The sequence below is a fragment of the Balearica regulorum genome, chromosome 15, assembly GCF_011004875.1.
Source record: "Balearica regulorum gibbericeps isolate bBalReg1 chromosome 15, bBalReg1.pri, whole genome shotgun sequence".
Taxonomy (NCBI): Eukaryota; Metazoa; Chordata; class Aves; order Gruiformes; family Gruidae; genus Balearica; species Balearica regulorum.
In genome coordinates, this window is record NC_046198.1 from 2,181,715 (window position 1) to 2,197,909 (window position 16,195).

The following is a 16,195-nucleotide window of genomic DNA, read 5'->3' on the forward strand; positions in this document are numbered from 1 at the left end:
GACACGAAAGGCTAAAATAGATTTAGAAAGCACTTGTGGTGTTTGTGGGGGGACACAAGAACTTGTCATTGGATGAAATCATCTCTCAAAAATAATGAAGAAAAGGAGCAGACCTTGAACCTCTGCTAAGTGGTGACAATCTATTTGGAGACCGGAACTCCATTAAGCAGAGGCGTGTTTGTGATGTTTCACTCCCCATCTCCACACCAAAACTCTTAGTCTAACTCTGTTTCCTTTCCCATCTGCTATAATACAGTGACAATTTTCCCCCCGAACCAAGACCTTCCATCTTTCTATATTTTGATGTCTGCAGAAAGATTTAATCTGCCATTTCCGTGGCAGATATTAAGTTCTATTTCATCTGAACTCTTCAAGCCTCAGGCACCCCAACAATAATTAGAATAGCAAGAAAGAAACCTGAAATTCATTAAAATCATTGTGAGCTATTACTCAGCAACAATAAATAACCTAGATTCTTGTCGAGCCATGGTCTGCCATCTATCTGCAAGCTAACAGGTAGACAAAATGGACTTTTATAGAACTGATGGAAGCAACTGATGGAAGCTTTAATGTCAGGAATCCCATAGAGAAAACCTGCAACCAACCATCTGCCATTTAAACCAAGTACATAGTAGCTGAAGTGTCGAAGTGGCAGGGTAGGCAACTGTTTAACACTGAAAAAGTAATAGTCTCTGGAGCAGGCAGATTCTAATTCTTTAAAGGGCTCATATGTCAAAGTCAAAATGTTAAATTTCACTCTGAAAATAGCAGGCAGAATATAACCTTTGAAAAGTCAGGATAATGGGACTCTCCCAAATAGCTGGGCAGGTGCATAAGGCAACCACCCGATTTCACTTTAAAATTAGACCTTATGCAGAACACATTACATTAAACTAAGCCCAACAAGGCAGAGCCCCAAATAACTCTGCTATTTCCTCAGCTGATACCATTTTTACTTTTTTTTTTAGCTTTCCAAGAGATTCCTGTTGTATAAGCTGTTCTCATATAAGGTATACTTCGTCCCTCTAAGCTCTTGCACTTTTCTTTATGTCAGAAGTGTTTACTTTGGGGGAAAAAAGCTACAAGAGTAGACATGATCATCTTCCAGTTCATAAAAGGCTTTTTATGCTGAGAAATGGAATAAACCATTTTCCATACCTCCTGGGAACACAAGAAATAATAAGCTTAAACTGGAGCTAGAATAATTTAAATTAGACTTAAGGAAAAGCTTTACAACTGTAAGGATAATTAAGTAGCAAAATGTACTACCTGGGGAGTCAAGGAATCCTCACCATTGATATAAAGATCTGCCAGGAAAGGATTAGATTTCACCTCACTCTCTATTGGTACAGGGAGACAGACCCTTCCAGACCTATCTTCTACGATGCTGTGTTTAGTAAATCTCAGTACTGTTCTTCATGAAGGAGATCAATACCATGTTATCCTCCTCTTACACAGAATAAAACCTAAAGAAAATGGCTAAATTTACTATGTTAGAAGTACCACAGCATGTCTAATCTCAGGCCAGTTCTCTGATCTGAGACTAAGTCTGGCTGCCTCAAACTTTAAGCAGTAGTGGCCAGGCTTGGCTGTCTTCCTAGGTAACAAAACCAGACACATCCTTTTGCTCCAACTTACAGACAGGATAAGTAATGTTCTTTAATCTTAGACAATTAGATAAGCCATAATCAAAACCACTGGCTTTCTTGTGTGATACCTTGGCAATTCTGTTGTAGTTAGAGAAGACTCTGGAGCATTTTCTGAATGTTGAACCTTCTCAGCTTCCATTTTGTTTTCTTTTTCTATGCCTCCATGGCTTGACAAGGGGGTATTTCTTTTCTCTGGTTTCAATCTCATCAGTGTCCTGGGAATCACCTTATTTGTCTCTTGCCTCACCTTAAAATATTGGTTTTGACTGATTTTAGAGGAACCTATCTCTTCCAGACTTTCTGGATCCTGTTTTACATCTTCAAGTTTTTCAGCCTGGGTAGATGTTTTACAAAGAAGCTCTGAGGCTTCTTTTCGGGCTGTATGGAGTTGTTGCAGTAGCAGGCTTTTTCCTGAGCAATTCCTCCTGCAAATAAAATAAAACTGATTTAATCAAGATAAAGCATTATATGAATAAATTCAAACTCTAAGGAACTTCTGATACAAGCAACAGCTGAAAACAAGGACTGGGCATCTACACAAACAATAGCTATTTATAGTAGCAGCACCAGCATACAGGCAATGCATAAAACACTACAGTGACAGAACATGACACCAATCTTACTGACAATTTACTTACCTCTTCTGCATTTCAGGTACAATGAACACCTACTAGAAGAGCCCTGAACAAATGTAACATCACAGAAATTAGAGTCTACAGATCTGTGTCCCCTTTGGATACAGGGGTTGGGATTCAAATACATACAGAAGAAAAGTTCTTCTAATAATTCTTAGGATTTTTGAGTGTTTGACTTCATTTCATCCATGTCTCCTCCAAGTTAATGAGGCTGATGAACTGTCAGCAACCACAATATTGTGATAGTATTCTGTTGTGAAGTGTCCCATCATGACATAAGGGGCAGATACAGTTATTCTGTCTTGCAGTTCTGTTCAATGATGAGTCTCCCAAATCATCTGGTACAGGAAGATTACTATCAATTTGTAGCTCACCTGGAGATTATGAGCAAATTACTTCATTTTAGTAGTAGCTGAAAAGTACATGGACTGAGTAACAGATTGAGTTGGATATTAATGATATTGTTAGGTTGTATGTATGAGTACACAGCATCATACTACTGTACTTATCTAAACCTATGCTTCTCAGAACAAAGAAAAATCCAATGGAGAGTATTCTATATCCTTAAGGATCTCACTTCACCTGCCATCATATCCAGAACCATCAAATCAATATTGATGGCTAGACTACTGAGGAGTATGCCTAAGTAGTGGTAATTTTAGGAGAGCTCCATGTATTGGAGAGCAGCCTTGTGGTACAGTGCCAGAGACGGCACCAACTACCTAAGCACTCCAGGGATTAACCAACAACCTATTTTCTAGGCTAAGTGCCTGGAGATCAAGACAACTAATCCTCCAAGGCCCTAATATGTAGGTATCTTGTACTACAGAATATGTAGCCCTGATTAATAATCTCATTCAGATAAGAGTTAAATTGGCATTGACCCCTCATGAATGAGATCAGAATCTTGCCCTGCTGAGACCATGAGTCTTTCTTATTTAGAAAGAGAACTGAATAACATTTCCCAGGCATTTCACTTGCGCATGTTCTTTAGCAACATTAAAATAAATCAAAATCTAATCAGCTAAGCTCTGCTCTCCATCACTCCAAATTTACACTGATGCAATTTCTGCATTTGCATCAGTGCCAGTGAGAGTTCCCCAAGCAGCATCCTGCCCCTGCTTTAGGCTGCCTTTGTATTAGAGGTTTTAAATTATGTTGAGTGTTCAGGCTCCATTCCTTGTCAAACCATGTATTCTTTCAAACTATTCAAAAAAGAGTAAGAGTAATTGGCTGACAACACTTCTAGTGTTCTGCTTGTCCTCTGCACTGCTGAAACGTGAACTTACATGCATCAGACATCTAAATGTAATCCAGAGCATAAATGCAGGAAGATGTTTAAAGCTTGACATATCTGTTTCACATTAAACAGGTGTCTAACAACCTATGAGTATGAATCAAGCCCTGAGTTTAGCAACAGGAAGAGGCTGGCATCTGTGCCTATTGACAAATTTACAGTTCAGGATTGCATTCATCACACTCTCTCCCATTTCCCCCCTTCCTTCCTCCCTCCCCAATTAAGGAGAATTGAGAGCATCCCTGCCCACACAATGTATTCAATATTCTCTTTAAATCAACATCCATTCTAGCCTATTTTATTATTTCTAAAAATAAAGGTTTGTCTGAGTCAACTCCCTACAACGTTTTCAGAGTTTGGTTCTGAGTCATTTAAAAACAGTTTTCATGTCACTCAAACACATCTGGAGAAAAAGTCAGGTTTCCCAGCCACCTGGGTGTACTCCATTTGTCTTTTGAGCCTTTTCCATGCAGCTGTACAGGAGCAAGATGCTATAGTGCCTCAAACACCAACAACTATTTTCTAGCTTCCATACCTTCACTGTGCAACAGGAAGTGATCTCCTGGTGCCAGACTGAAGCACTTTCATTATTGGGCTTTTTTTTTTTCTGTGAAGACCAGGAATGAAGATATCTCAGTACATGAGCTCTCACTCTAATCACTGTTAGGGCAATTATTCTAGTTTCAGAAAAAAAATCAACATTGTATCATCTGAACTAGGGTCCTTACATTCTAGGACTCTTACATTCTCTTTTCTGCTTGGTCCTTAGTTGTCATAGCCTCTTCTTCAGCGGAGCTGTCGCTTGTGCTATGAAGCAAATTAGACCATATTAGTTAACTCTGTCCCAACTGGGTGTTGGCTTTTCATCATTTCTCTAGGATGCAAATTTAGAACCATTACAAAAAGGGAGATACTTTCAGGGAAGATCTCCAGGTGTTATGGATAGTTCTTAACACTATTATTCTAGCAAAAAAAATTTAAGCAACTACATCAAGATATGTTAGTCATTTATTAACTATTAGCTGTTTATTAACTACAAGGTTTCTTCTGGTGACTTTTCTTCAATCCCTTGCTGCAGCAAATGTACATCCTGAGAAAGGGAGCAAACAGCTACCTCAGACACCATTAGCTCTAGGAGAAAGGACATGTTTGCCAGAATCTGCTGCAGATTCAGAAGAATTTGGCCTCCTGTAACTGACTATATAAGGCCTTCCTATCACACAGGAGACAGAAATCAGCACCTACAGTTTCTTGCCAGGAGTGTAGTCAAGGATGACCGTTTTGTACACAGTGCTGTCAAAATGCTAGCCCAATTCAGACAGCTCCAAGCATTGATTTGCAGTCACTTCCCACTCCTTTATACATGGAAACTTTCTAAATGTTATTTTCCTGGATGATTTGCACATCCTTTCTCTGCTGCCTGCATCCCCACACATTTACTTGTTCTGAGATAAGTTATTCTTTCCTGAGAATATGCCTATGCTCTGATAGGGGCTATGCCTTCCTGCTATGGTCACAAAGATGTGCAGGAAGAAAACACTTCTAAATTTGTATTTCAGAAATGTGAGATGTAGAGAGAAGGTTTCAGTTTCCTACTTTTTGTTACTTACTTCTCACTAACAATAAAGCCAGAATTTACCTTTGTTTCTCATCAGGGGATGTCACTGGCTTCTGTGGTTTAGCATCTCTTAAATCTATGTACACAGTTACAGGCTCTGGCAGGGACTGTAATTTCATCGTGTCCATCCTTAGAGAACTTCGTGAAGATGTTAGGGAGGCAACATCCCTAAGTATAGAAAACACTGTTTCAGCATGTCCTCCGCCTTATCCAGACAAGGACTCCTGCAGGATGTGGATTATGATCAAAATTGGACTGCGAGAAGAGCTTTGTCCTTGGCTACTGTACAGATTCAAACTCTGCTTCTGCCTACTATCCACCACCTTACAAAGCCACACTCAAAAGATTCAGCTTCCCCCAAGGAATACAGATCACAAGCAGCATGATGAGGGATATTTAGCTCTTAAAAACTGACAATGTCAAATTGTTCTACAGAACAAAGGCAGGCAGTTATGGTACCAAAGAGCTTACAAGTTTTAAGAGCCCAGTGTCAATCAGTAAAAACAGGTACCCTTTTCTTCTCTGCCTCCTTTGGCAATTCTATTTTATCTTCCAAAGCATACAAAGTGCAAGTTACCTTCATGGCTCTCCCTGCTCTGGAAAAGTATCCTCATTGCCCCTTCCCCTTTACAGACTTGTTTCACTATTGTTTCCTCTGTGCTGCCACTATTGATGTTGTTCCCTCCAAAAAGTGGATTTCCACACTGCCTTCACACAGAACCCTCCAACACGCACCAACATCTCCACTGATACCTACATAAAAATCATCCTATATCCTTTAGCTAAATTAAGGTACCAGTAAGAGAAACTGGTACCCTAGATGACAAAAAATGTGGCCAGGATATTTTCCTTAGCCTTGTTTTCCTGCCTTTCCCATTTGTCCAAGTGTCTTGTAAAGTCTAGACAAAGGTGGTGGTTGATGGAGAATGCTAAGGTGGCAGGATACTGACTGCTTATCAAATGTACATGAATGACCGAGTCTTAGTTTTTCCCTTTAACATCTCTGTAGTGTATTCCAACCATGGTATCAGCTTTCTGCAGAGGCTACAGAGAAAAGCACCTCTAGAACATCATGAGTTTCCAGATATCCCTACTGGCAGTCAAGATTACCTAGTGTATATTACAGAAAAGGACCTACTTATTCTCTTGCTGTTGTTGAGAGGAAGAGAGCTTGGCTGGTGGCCACCTGCAGTGTGTAAACACTGTCCTGGACTGCCTGGCACACAGCTCTTCTAGCTTTTCCATGAGTTGATTTTCAGACCTACTCCTGAAGGTCTCTATGGAAGAGGAACAAAAAGAGTCACCAGTTGTGGTCTTCTGCTATTGGATCACTCAATATACCCTTTCCCCATTTTCACATTGTCCCTTTCTCTACAGCCTGTTGGAAGGGGAAGGATAAAGATACTCCTGTTATGTGGCTCTAACTCACTTCAAACCTCCATCCATCTTCTCTGATTCACTCTTAAGCCATGACAGACCACAAAGCACTGGTTTCAAGCTACAAAAGCAAGCTGAAATCTTGAGGGAAGATAATTAAATCTGTTGTACAAAGGCATTAATAAATCCACTATGATTTCAACATTCAAGATGATGCTGCAGGGAAGGACTTAAACACAGGAACCTGAGATTTATTTATTTTTATATACTTTCAGTAAAGTTAGTATTAATTTAGCAATGTTACCATGATCTGCTGAGAAGAAAGCAACTTCTGCATGAGTGTTATCTTTCTGCTGCTCCAGCTCCTCAAGAATCTTGTGTTGATCCCATTTCTCAAGGTTCTGAAAGAAGACACCTGAAATGTAGCAGTCTTTCGGGAGTGAATTTTCCATCACAAAAATGAAAGTATTTGACTCACATTCTTTGTAGCAACTCCATCAGATTCTTCTGGCACATATAAACACACAAATGGCATGGAAGTTCACCTTACTTATCTCCAGTACTATGCCACTATCACCTGCCAGTAGATGAACCAGTGTGTCACTCTGGACACAGCTGCTTCAGCATGAGCCTCAACAACTGGCATTACTAACAAAAGGATATTTGCTGTTTGAACACTGCCTCACATCATTGCCAAGGCTCTGCACATCTGGCATAGGCAAGTGCAGTATAATTAAGAGAAACCAGTGAAGGATTGAATGATGTTCATTGAAATATAACAAAGGTAGAGCACCTTCTCCTTCCCCACTTAAAAAAAGCAAAGTCTGGAAGATATTTCTAGAATGGATTAAACTGACAGCTCCTTAAAGGAGAAATGTAAACCCATCCTAAATATCCACCTGACCCTTCTCTCCATAAGCTGGGACCTAACTCATATTACGTTCTTCACATGCATTCACATGGTGGAATCCTTCCAACAGGAAGTAGTCCCCTTCATTTTGCAAGCCCACTAACAGTACAAGATCCCCACACTTTATTTCCCTCTGTCTGTCCCTCCAAGTACCTTTCCTCACCCTTCCACTGTCTCCAAAAGATGATGCCCCTAACTACACTGCCAGCTTGCTTTAAGCAGTTCTACAAGGAAGTGCTGTAATGAAAGGAATGCATTTACTCATCTATCCAGCTGCTTCATCCAAAGAGCTGAGGCTTTTGTCTGATAGTGATGAACCCTTTTGATACAGGCTACAGAAAACCACTGAAATAGTAAAACAGATTAAAAGATGGCCTGATACAAGGCCAAACATACATATTCCAGTCCCATATAATGCCGAGAACTTCTTACTGCCACTAACATGAGAAGGACTTTTGGCTTTTCACTTCTTTGAGGTGAGGACCACAGCCTTTTTTTCCCCCCCCTTCAACTTCTGACCAGGGCACATTCCTATTCCTCTAGGTACGGTCAGCATCAGATGCTGTCTCACAGCTGCTCATCACACACTGAAGATAGGATCATCAATTTTGTTGCTATGAATCACACATACAGCGGCTGAGGGATGCTCACACTGCTAACTTGGGTATGAGAACCAGTTTGTGATGACAAGAGTTCACATGCATTTAAAACACTGATTGCTTTCCCCTCTGAATATTATTTCAAATTAAAGTTTTAATTAAAAACACTCACATCCATCTGAAATAATTTACCAGAACTTAAAAGTGCTCATGATTTTTTTTAAAAGGTGACTGTTAATTATGTCACAACTACAGCTAACATGCATTTCATATCACCACTCAAGAGCTTTAGAAAAGCAGAAGCAACCTCCAAAACACACAGTTTAATTTGTAAAAGCCTGCCATCTGCTCCTCCCATTTAAGAGAAGATTCTCACTCTTCCCAGAGCATTAAACCTTCACACATACCCGAACCATGATTAGATCTGTTCCAATATTATAAGCTGCAGCTGATGAAAGGTAAAAGTCTGATAAGAGTCACAAGCTGAAGTGTTTCACACCAACACAAAGCTAATACTGGTTTAGCAATGTCATTGAGGTGTATTGGTCTGGAAGAGTGAAGAACGACTGACAACTGAGCTTACTACAGTGAGAACTATGTCACAGGTCAGTACAGGTACTGTTTTATCAAACAGCCTGAAGGGAAAGACAACATATGCATTTGCTTTAATTATGATGCAGTTAGTACTAAGCTTCTTTTTCAATAATAGTACTTAAATACAAATCATTATAATAAAAAGATCAAACTACATATAACCTGCTGTACTAAGGCTCTTTCCTCCTAACCCTGAGCAGGAACAGCACTATTGTAAGGTACTATACAGGGTCCAGAAGAAAAAGAAACAAAGATTTGCACAATTCCATTTTTAACACAGAAAGGGCCTTAAATATACTTGAAGAAAAAGTGATTTCCAAATGAACTGATACAATTTAGAATCAAGAAGAATCTGTATATTATTTTTAGCAACTTCCCATAAACGGAGCTACCTTACTGAGCTGGGAAGTAACAATCAGCCCAAGTCTAAACACATACACCACACACACAAAGGATACAGCTTTGCCCTTTCTTTATGAAAGGGAGAATATACTAAGCCTGGCCTCAGTACTCACCCAAAAGCATCAGACTTCAGTTGTCTACGATATCACTTGTCAGTGATATCAAACAGGTTCTAAAAGGATAATCATGCCTCCTGTACTAAGAGCAACTGATTTATGCAAAGTGAGATGGGAATTAAACCTAGAACCACTTGAAAAAGATCCCCTCCAATAATGGCATGATTAAATGATGCAGCACAATTTAAAAGACACCTGCATTCTTTGCCTATACTAGAACCTCTCTAACACCAAAGAGTTTATTTTTGTGAGTATAGACAAGAGGGGAAGTGAAACATCTGTACTCTGATTCTATAGAAGGCTTTGAACAGAAATATCATGTTCATGTTCTCTGCTAATTAAGTCCTAATGACCTTAAAAATCAATACAGGAAGTAGAGATCTGCAATTACGGTATCAAAGTGAACCACCTCTCCATGCTGGGGCCACATACCAGCTAAGCACACACAAGCCAGTCATCCCACAGACCTAAGCACCTGCCTTAGGTGGAAGGGTTTCAAGATTTCAGGAACAACCCTAACCACCTTATCTTCTCACCTCCAGCATTACCATTAGTGCTACAGAACACACAAGATGCTGGAAGGCTCACTGTTTTAATGCAAAGTCTGGCATTTTGGTTCTTTAGTAGGATTCTGCAAGCAATGCACTGTGCCCTCTACCACACAAGCAGCACTCCCCAAAACCATTTATTTGGACCATTTACCTGCAACGACAAATGGTTTAGTTCTTGAAGACGATCATCTGGGAAGGTTTCTTCCTTAGCAATTCTTTCCAGACTGTCACTAATGCCATGAGAGGAAGGCTTGACATCTAGCTCTGGGTGCCCTGGTGATGGCTCCAGAATTATCTTGGAGAGTATTTTCGTCTCTATCAGCTTCCTTCTCTCCTTTTGACTGCCCAGGTCTTCCACAGACAGTGCTGTATTAAGCCAAGAGTTCCCTCTTTCCCCAGCCTGCTTCCCACCTAGTTCTTTCACTTCAAGGTTTTCTGTGGAATCTGCAAGAGACTCTTCAAGAATAGTTCCCTTTTGGATTGGAATGTCTTCAGTATGGCTGGCAAAAGTGGAAGTCACATCTTTAATCATTTGTACATCTGCATTTGCAATGACTTGGGCTTCATTTGTTTTTTTCTGAATGCCAGAAGTTTCCAGATCTTCATTCCAGGTCTCCCATGAGTCTCTTTCTGTTTCTTGGGTTTGCTACAGGTAGAGAAGATACACACATGCAAAGAGTCACATCTCTCAGCTTTAGAAGCTGACAGTAGACCAAAATGAAGTGATTGGCAGATAGCAGCTCCAACTCAGAAACCATCTGGTAACAGCACACACCATATCCATCATGGTAAAGAGTAAGACTGTTTACTTTTCAAAGTCTAACTTCAGGAAGTATTAAACATCCTTGAAATTAATTTGCCTTACATCTGCTCATAATATGACATTTCTTACACAGAGATAAGCAAAGGGAAAAGAAGCATAGTAAGTTAGTCTTCCCATGATGAAATCACAGGGTTATCTAGCTTCTCTGCCAGCTTTCTATGATGGCTAATCTTCATCACTGCAGACACAACATAATAATTTTATCTCAGAAAAGCTGTACAAGGGATAAACTTCATACTTGTCCTCCTTACTACACTGTGCTAACTCTATGTTTTCTAAATGCATAAAATGGTGGCTGAAATTATTTCAAACCCTGAAAAAAATTTAGGAGTCATTGCACAGTATTACTTTTAGTGCAGAAGAAAAAACCTTATAAAAGGACAATAATAAAAACTGCAAGTAGATAGGACCAAAAAAAGTCAGAGAAAGCTTAAAAGGGTCATTGTATAAAGACAAAGAAAGATCTAGTCTCTGGTGGGAAAAAGTACTGGGGACTCTGCTCTTCTATCACACAATTCAGTCAAATAGGTCAAATAACAGCAGCTACCCACACTGGAGACAACCAGAAGAGTGGGGTTACAGTAGTATGGCCTGCACACAAGACTCAACAACCTGCACGTCTGAGTCTTCCAGGGAAAACTCCATCAGTTCTTCTGACAGGTCAGGAATTAAGTTTGGCTGTTCCCGCTGGAAGATGAAAAGCTCCCCATCACTCTCACAATCAGACTGCAAACAAAAAAGAGAAAGTAAATGAAAGACTGTAATAGTCACCTAAATAGCTATTTTGTGGTGACAGTTTCTATGTTATCACCACTTGACTGAAGTTCAGAGACAAGAATTTTCTCTGTAGTCACTTCTTCACTAGAAGATCTGATAGCCCAACACTCAGCAACCTAGGCCATCTTACAGTGGCCTAACATTTGAACAAGCTACAATTGTAAAAAAATCACATAAAACATTAAATTACCATTGAGGTTGATGACAAACATCCCTCTGTGCAAATCAATGACAAGAGCAAGCAAATTCTCTAACTCTCAGGTGATTCTTTGCACTACCTCATTCCCCATCACAGAGCAGCAAGAGCATAGCTACTCCCTAAGGAAAGGGAAGCTGGGCAGGGGAGCAAGTAATGGGAAAAGGCAAGGGGCTCACCAGGCAAACCAGTTCCACAGTACCTAAGAGGAGTAACCAGTACAGACTGGAAATAGCGACCAGGTTGATTCAAGAATCCAGATCATAAGGCAATATCATGGTGATGAGGCAGGTCAGAGATCAAGCCTGAAAGTCAATTCACCAGTGAAAGCCTGGATCAAGCAGGAGTGTAGCTAGAAATCAATACTCCTCCAACACAGCTCAGACAAAGACTGAAGGCCCAGAGCTGGGCTTAAATAGAGCTGCTGGGCACGTGGGTGGGAGCCCCAGGTGAGACTGGTCAGGGCCATGAAGGCTTATTACTACAATCAGAACCCTGACATTCCCTATTCAGAATGCAAAGCAGTATCTATATTTGGTTGGACAGAGTTTAAATAGCTTTGAAAATCTCTTTTCTGAACATAAGATAAGCATTTGAGATGAATCCTTATGCACAGACACCAAAGTAAGATTAAGCAACTCCTCGGCAATCAGGATGCAGATTTCCTGCTTGTCCCTTTGTTTTGCATTTTCAGTAACTCACACTTAGGAGAATTCTGTCTGGTATAGAGAATATATATATATATTAACATGAAGTAAACTGCAACAGAACTTCTCTCCTCTCAATAAATTGCACATCAGGGTAATGAACGTACTTCAGGGCATAAAACACACTTGTTAGTGCCCTTTTTTGAATGCAAGAGCACAGCCCATTGAGGTTATGGATCTCAGATGCATAAATGTATTTTCCCACAAGTTGAAACTGCTCGGACAAAGGTGCAGCACTGAAACTGCAGGCTCAGCAGGCTACTGTTTCACATTAAGCAGGAGAGGGATTATACAACCAGATCTTTTGGATGCAAAGTAAGGGTAGCATGCAAGTGCCAAATAGATTGCCTCAGTTGCTTCAGCAGAAAAATTTTTCCACATGTAATAGAAAAAGAGAATTTGGAGATTGTTTATAAGTAAAAAAATGTTCAACATGATTTAGTTATAGAATGGTATTTGGCACCAAAGTACAAATTGTCTTAACCTTATTGTACACTTCTACAGCAAGAATGCCTAAAAATAACTTCTGAGCGTTGGGCCTTAATCTATACTATGTAGACACATATTAAAATGCAATGGTTGTTTTAAATAACTAAACCAGAATGTGGGTAGAGGGAAAATTGAGAAACAGTGAGGCAATATAACTTGTCCAACATGTTAGTGGTATAGCCAGGTGCAGAAAACAAGTAATGGAATCTGTACCAACATTTTATCCACTAGATCACACTGCTTCTGATGATTGATTAACAATAAGTAATAAATACTCCACGGAGGCATTTCTGGCTCCTTCACTGCTCACAAGACTCCCTTTGTATCATTAAGGGCCACACTAAGAATAAAAAGTATCCTTTAAGTGTTCAAAAATATTTTTTCAAGTTTACGCATGTTTGAAAATTAGCAAAATATTCTGATTAGGCCACTAATAATCGAGTCTTGAGACACATTATCACCGTGGAAAAGCCAATGCCAGAGCTAGCATCTTGGACTAGAGAAGACAAGACTTTTAGTATTTCCTCCAGATTGTTGCTGTCCTGTGAACAGAGATCTTCAGCAGCCAAGAGGCAGCCTGTCCCAAGACACTAAGACCCAGCAAGTAAAAAACCTGTAATGGTGAAGAATACTGCACAATATGTGTCAATATTATGCTTTATTTTAAAAGGTTACTGGCATTATGCTTCTTTGCAGGTAGAATTGAAGCACAAAAACGCAACATAGCTTGTGAGGAATTACAGGCAGGGAAAAGAGCAGAATCCAGGATTGAAATATCTGCCAAATGCTTTTTCCAATGGACCACAAAGTCTTCAGGAATATCACTTTCCTGTGATCCTTGTACATAGAAAAACATACTAACAGGCCTACTGTCTGGTGAGTACATTATTGGAATGAATAGCATAATGCTCTCAAGCATAAAACCTTACAATTTCATTTTAAATCAGCAGCATGCTACTTTTGTACTGTATTTTTGAGTGAACAAACTAAGAGGAAATGCAGGCTCATTATGCAAGATGCCCACTACCCTCCTCTTCCAAACCCATAAATACTTATTGTCTGGAGAAGTCAGTCCCATTTTCAAGTTCCAAAGAATACAGTGAGAGGAGATGGCAATTACATTTCAATAATTTGAGACAATCCAGAAGGCTGTGGATTAATGCACAGTGTTAGAACAGTCAGAACAGGTAGCCCATCAAGGATACCATACCAGCTACTCAGAAATGCCTGGCTAAGGTGACCTTGTCTTGCTGTTGAGAGATTTTTCTAAAATACAGTGAGGAAGAAAGGCTCGTTCCAGTGCTTACTGTGGAGGTGTCAGAGTCCAGAGATGGGAGCTGATCTTTCACTGCAGCGAGTATGGCTCCCCATTGAAATGTTCTGGTACTCCAAAGAGGAGCTGCAGGAGGCTCAGATGGATGCTCTGGATCCTTACTTTGCCCTTCTGAGGCCATTTGAACAGCTTCCCTTCAATCAAATGAAAGATGAGCTTAAGTACACCTCAGGAAAGAACATAAGGGATAACATCAGTACAAAGCAGGAACAAAGCATGTGCGTTCAGGGTCAGCATAATTCTCAGCACTCCCTGGGTTTTCACTCTCAGGAGTGAATGATAAAATCTGCATTTTTGGAGTCATCCCTTTCCAGCTGAGTTCAGAGGGCTGAGAGCTTTCTGCCCTGCTCACCATATCCACCCAGTATTGGGGCCAGGCAATGGGCAGTTTAGCCCCTCATTTATAAAGTATTTTTCAGGATTCTGAGCCAGACTAACTTGTAACTGTGTTCTCAGAAAAGCATGTCCACACTGCCTGCAGGGAGAGGGGAGAAACTCAGCAAAGGCAAGGCTGACACCTCTGCTCTCAGCTGGGGTTTACTCCTCTTCCCTATCCCACCTCACTGCTCAAATGATAGTTTGTTTTTTTTTCTTCACTGGATTTGTATAAAAATAGTTGAGAGTAGGCACACTCTGGGATTTTGACCTCTCAAAGTAGTTTTCTTATAAACTGTAGTGTTCCTTGATGTGCATGGGGAGTCGAGACAAAACAGCAGGGACTGATGGATGAACAGGTTAGACAATGAAACCTCAAGGAAAAATTTTGCTTTTTAAATTTGACGCTACAATTGCATAGTTTCCTGGGGAATCAAATGTGGGACTAAAGAATTTCTGTTTGGCAGGAAAAGTTAAGAGGTTTGTGACTCTATGTTGTTCAGGACTGAATTAACTGTTTATATGATTACACTATCACTATTATTTGCAGCGGCATGGACCAACAACATTCTTCTAAACATAAAGTGAAACTCATCTTATACCCTAGGAGTTTACAACTTGAAAAGTGCCTTTAAACACACTTTATATGCCATATCCATACAGTGGTGGCTTTGTTCATGTGAGAAACCCCCTGAATCTTATTTAGGTAAAGAGGAAGGCAATCCCCAAGGCTGAAGCACTACTCTTTGACAGTAAGCAAAGGTTCCTAAGGGGAAGAGGAGTCCCACAGGGATAAAAACAAAGTGCCTACTGTGGCTCCCTCTGTCAACTTGAGAGAAGGTCAGTCTCCAAAGGTTAAGGATGTTATATACTGGATCTGACTTATCAGTCATCTAATCCAGCATCTTCTCTGGGAGCAAGCGGTATTCTACGTTTAAAACACAGTGCAGACTCGTTAGACGGCTGTAACACAACAGGCGTTTTCTGGAGAAAACGGGCCAACTGAGACGTGAAATCCTGAGCTGCTCCATGTCGCTAGATCTGACATTTCCTGTCACACCCATCCCGGGAGCCTCACGGGGCGCAATGGCAACAAAGGAGAAGCCAAGAAGACGAAGGCAACGGCGGGAAACAAACCTTCGCTTCGGGGCGGTACTGAAGGGCACACAGCCCGCCGCAGACGCTGCCCGCAGCACCACTGGCGCCACACGGGCGGGTTTCGGGACCCGGCAGTGCCAGACACCCTGAGAGAACCGCTGACAGACCTGCCTCAGCCACCAAAATGGCGGCCCGGGCGGCGCATGCGCAGCTGCGCCACCCCGTCACCACAGCAACGCGGCCAGCAGCTGCCCGCACTCCCGGCTCGGTGCCGTTCCCCGCCGCGAGGCCTCCCAACCTCCCAACTCCCCTTGAGCAGCCCCTTCCCCTCCTCACTCACAGCACCCACCCGGGCGCCTCAGAGTCCCCTCGCCTCAGCCCCGCTTTGGGGTCCTATCAGCGGGGTAATGCGAACCGATGGGACTTATAAGATGAAGAAAAAAAACCAGGAGGGACCAGTCAGCAACAATGCAGCTCTGAGACCTCCGCGATCGTCACTCCGCCCGCCCGTGTCACTTCTGGTACTTTTTATTTTCCCCCGTACCTCAGCCACCGGTTCGGGTGAGCCCCGCCTGCTACAACCGCCCGCCCTCCCGCGGAGCCCGAATGCGATTGGCTAATCTTCGCTCCGCCTCCTCACAGAGGAACC

At 41.3% G+C, this 16,195-nt stretch overlaps 1 protein-coding gene across 1 annotated transcript in view; it reads right to left on the reverse strand.

The window, feature by feature from the left end:
- The window catches only part of DNAAF8 (dynein axonemal assembly factor 8), a 94,373-nt gene extending 78,238 nt beyond the window's left edge, over nucleotides 1-16,135 (reverse strand). Inside the window, exons 1-9 of the mRNA XM_075767451.1 lie at nucleotides 16,091-16,135; nucleotides 14,048-14,207; nucleotides 11,184-11,297; nucleotides 9,900-10,394; nucleotides 6,881-6,977; nucleotides 6,338-6,476; nucleotides 5,221-5,367; nucleotides 4,326-4,388; nucleotides 1,718-2,074 (exon numbers count right to left, since the gene is read on the reverse strand). Of these exons, the coding sequence (XP_075623566.1) occupies nucleotides 1,718-2,074; nucleotides 4,326-4,388; nucleotides 5,221-5,367; nucleotides 6,338-6,476; nucleotides 6,881-6,977; nucleotides 9,900-10,394; nucleotides 11,184-11,297; nucleotides 14,048-14,194 (1,559 nt within the window). The 5' untranslated portion in view covers nucleotides 14,195-14,207; nucleotides 16,091-16,135. The remainder of the gene's footprint in view (nucleotides 1-1,717; nucleotides 2,075-4,325; nucleotides 4,389-5,220; nucleotides 5,368-6,337; nucleotides 6,477-6,880; nucleotides 6,978-9,899; nucleotides 10,395-11,183; nucleotides 11,298-14,047; nucleotides 14,208-16,090) is intronic.
- Between the last annotated feature and the right edge of the window lie 60 nt (nucleotides 16,136-16,195).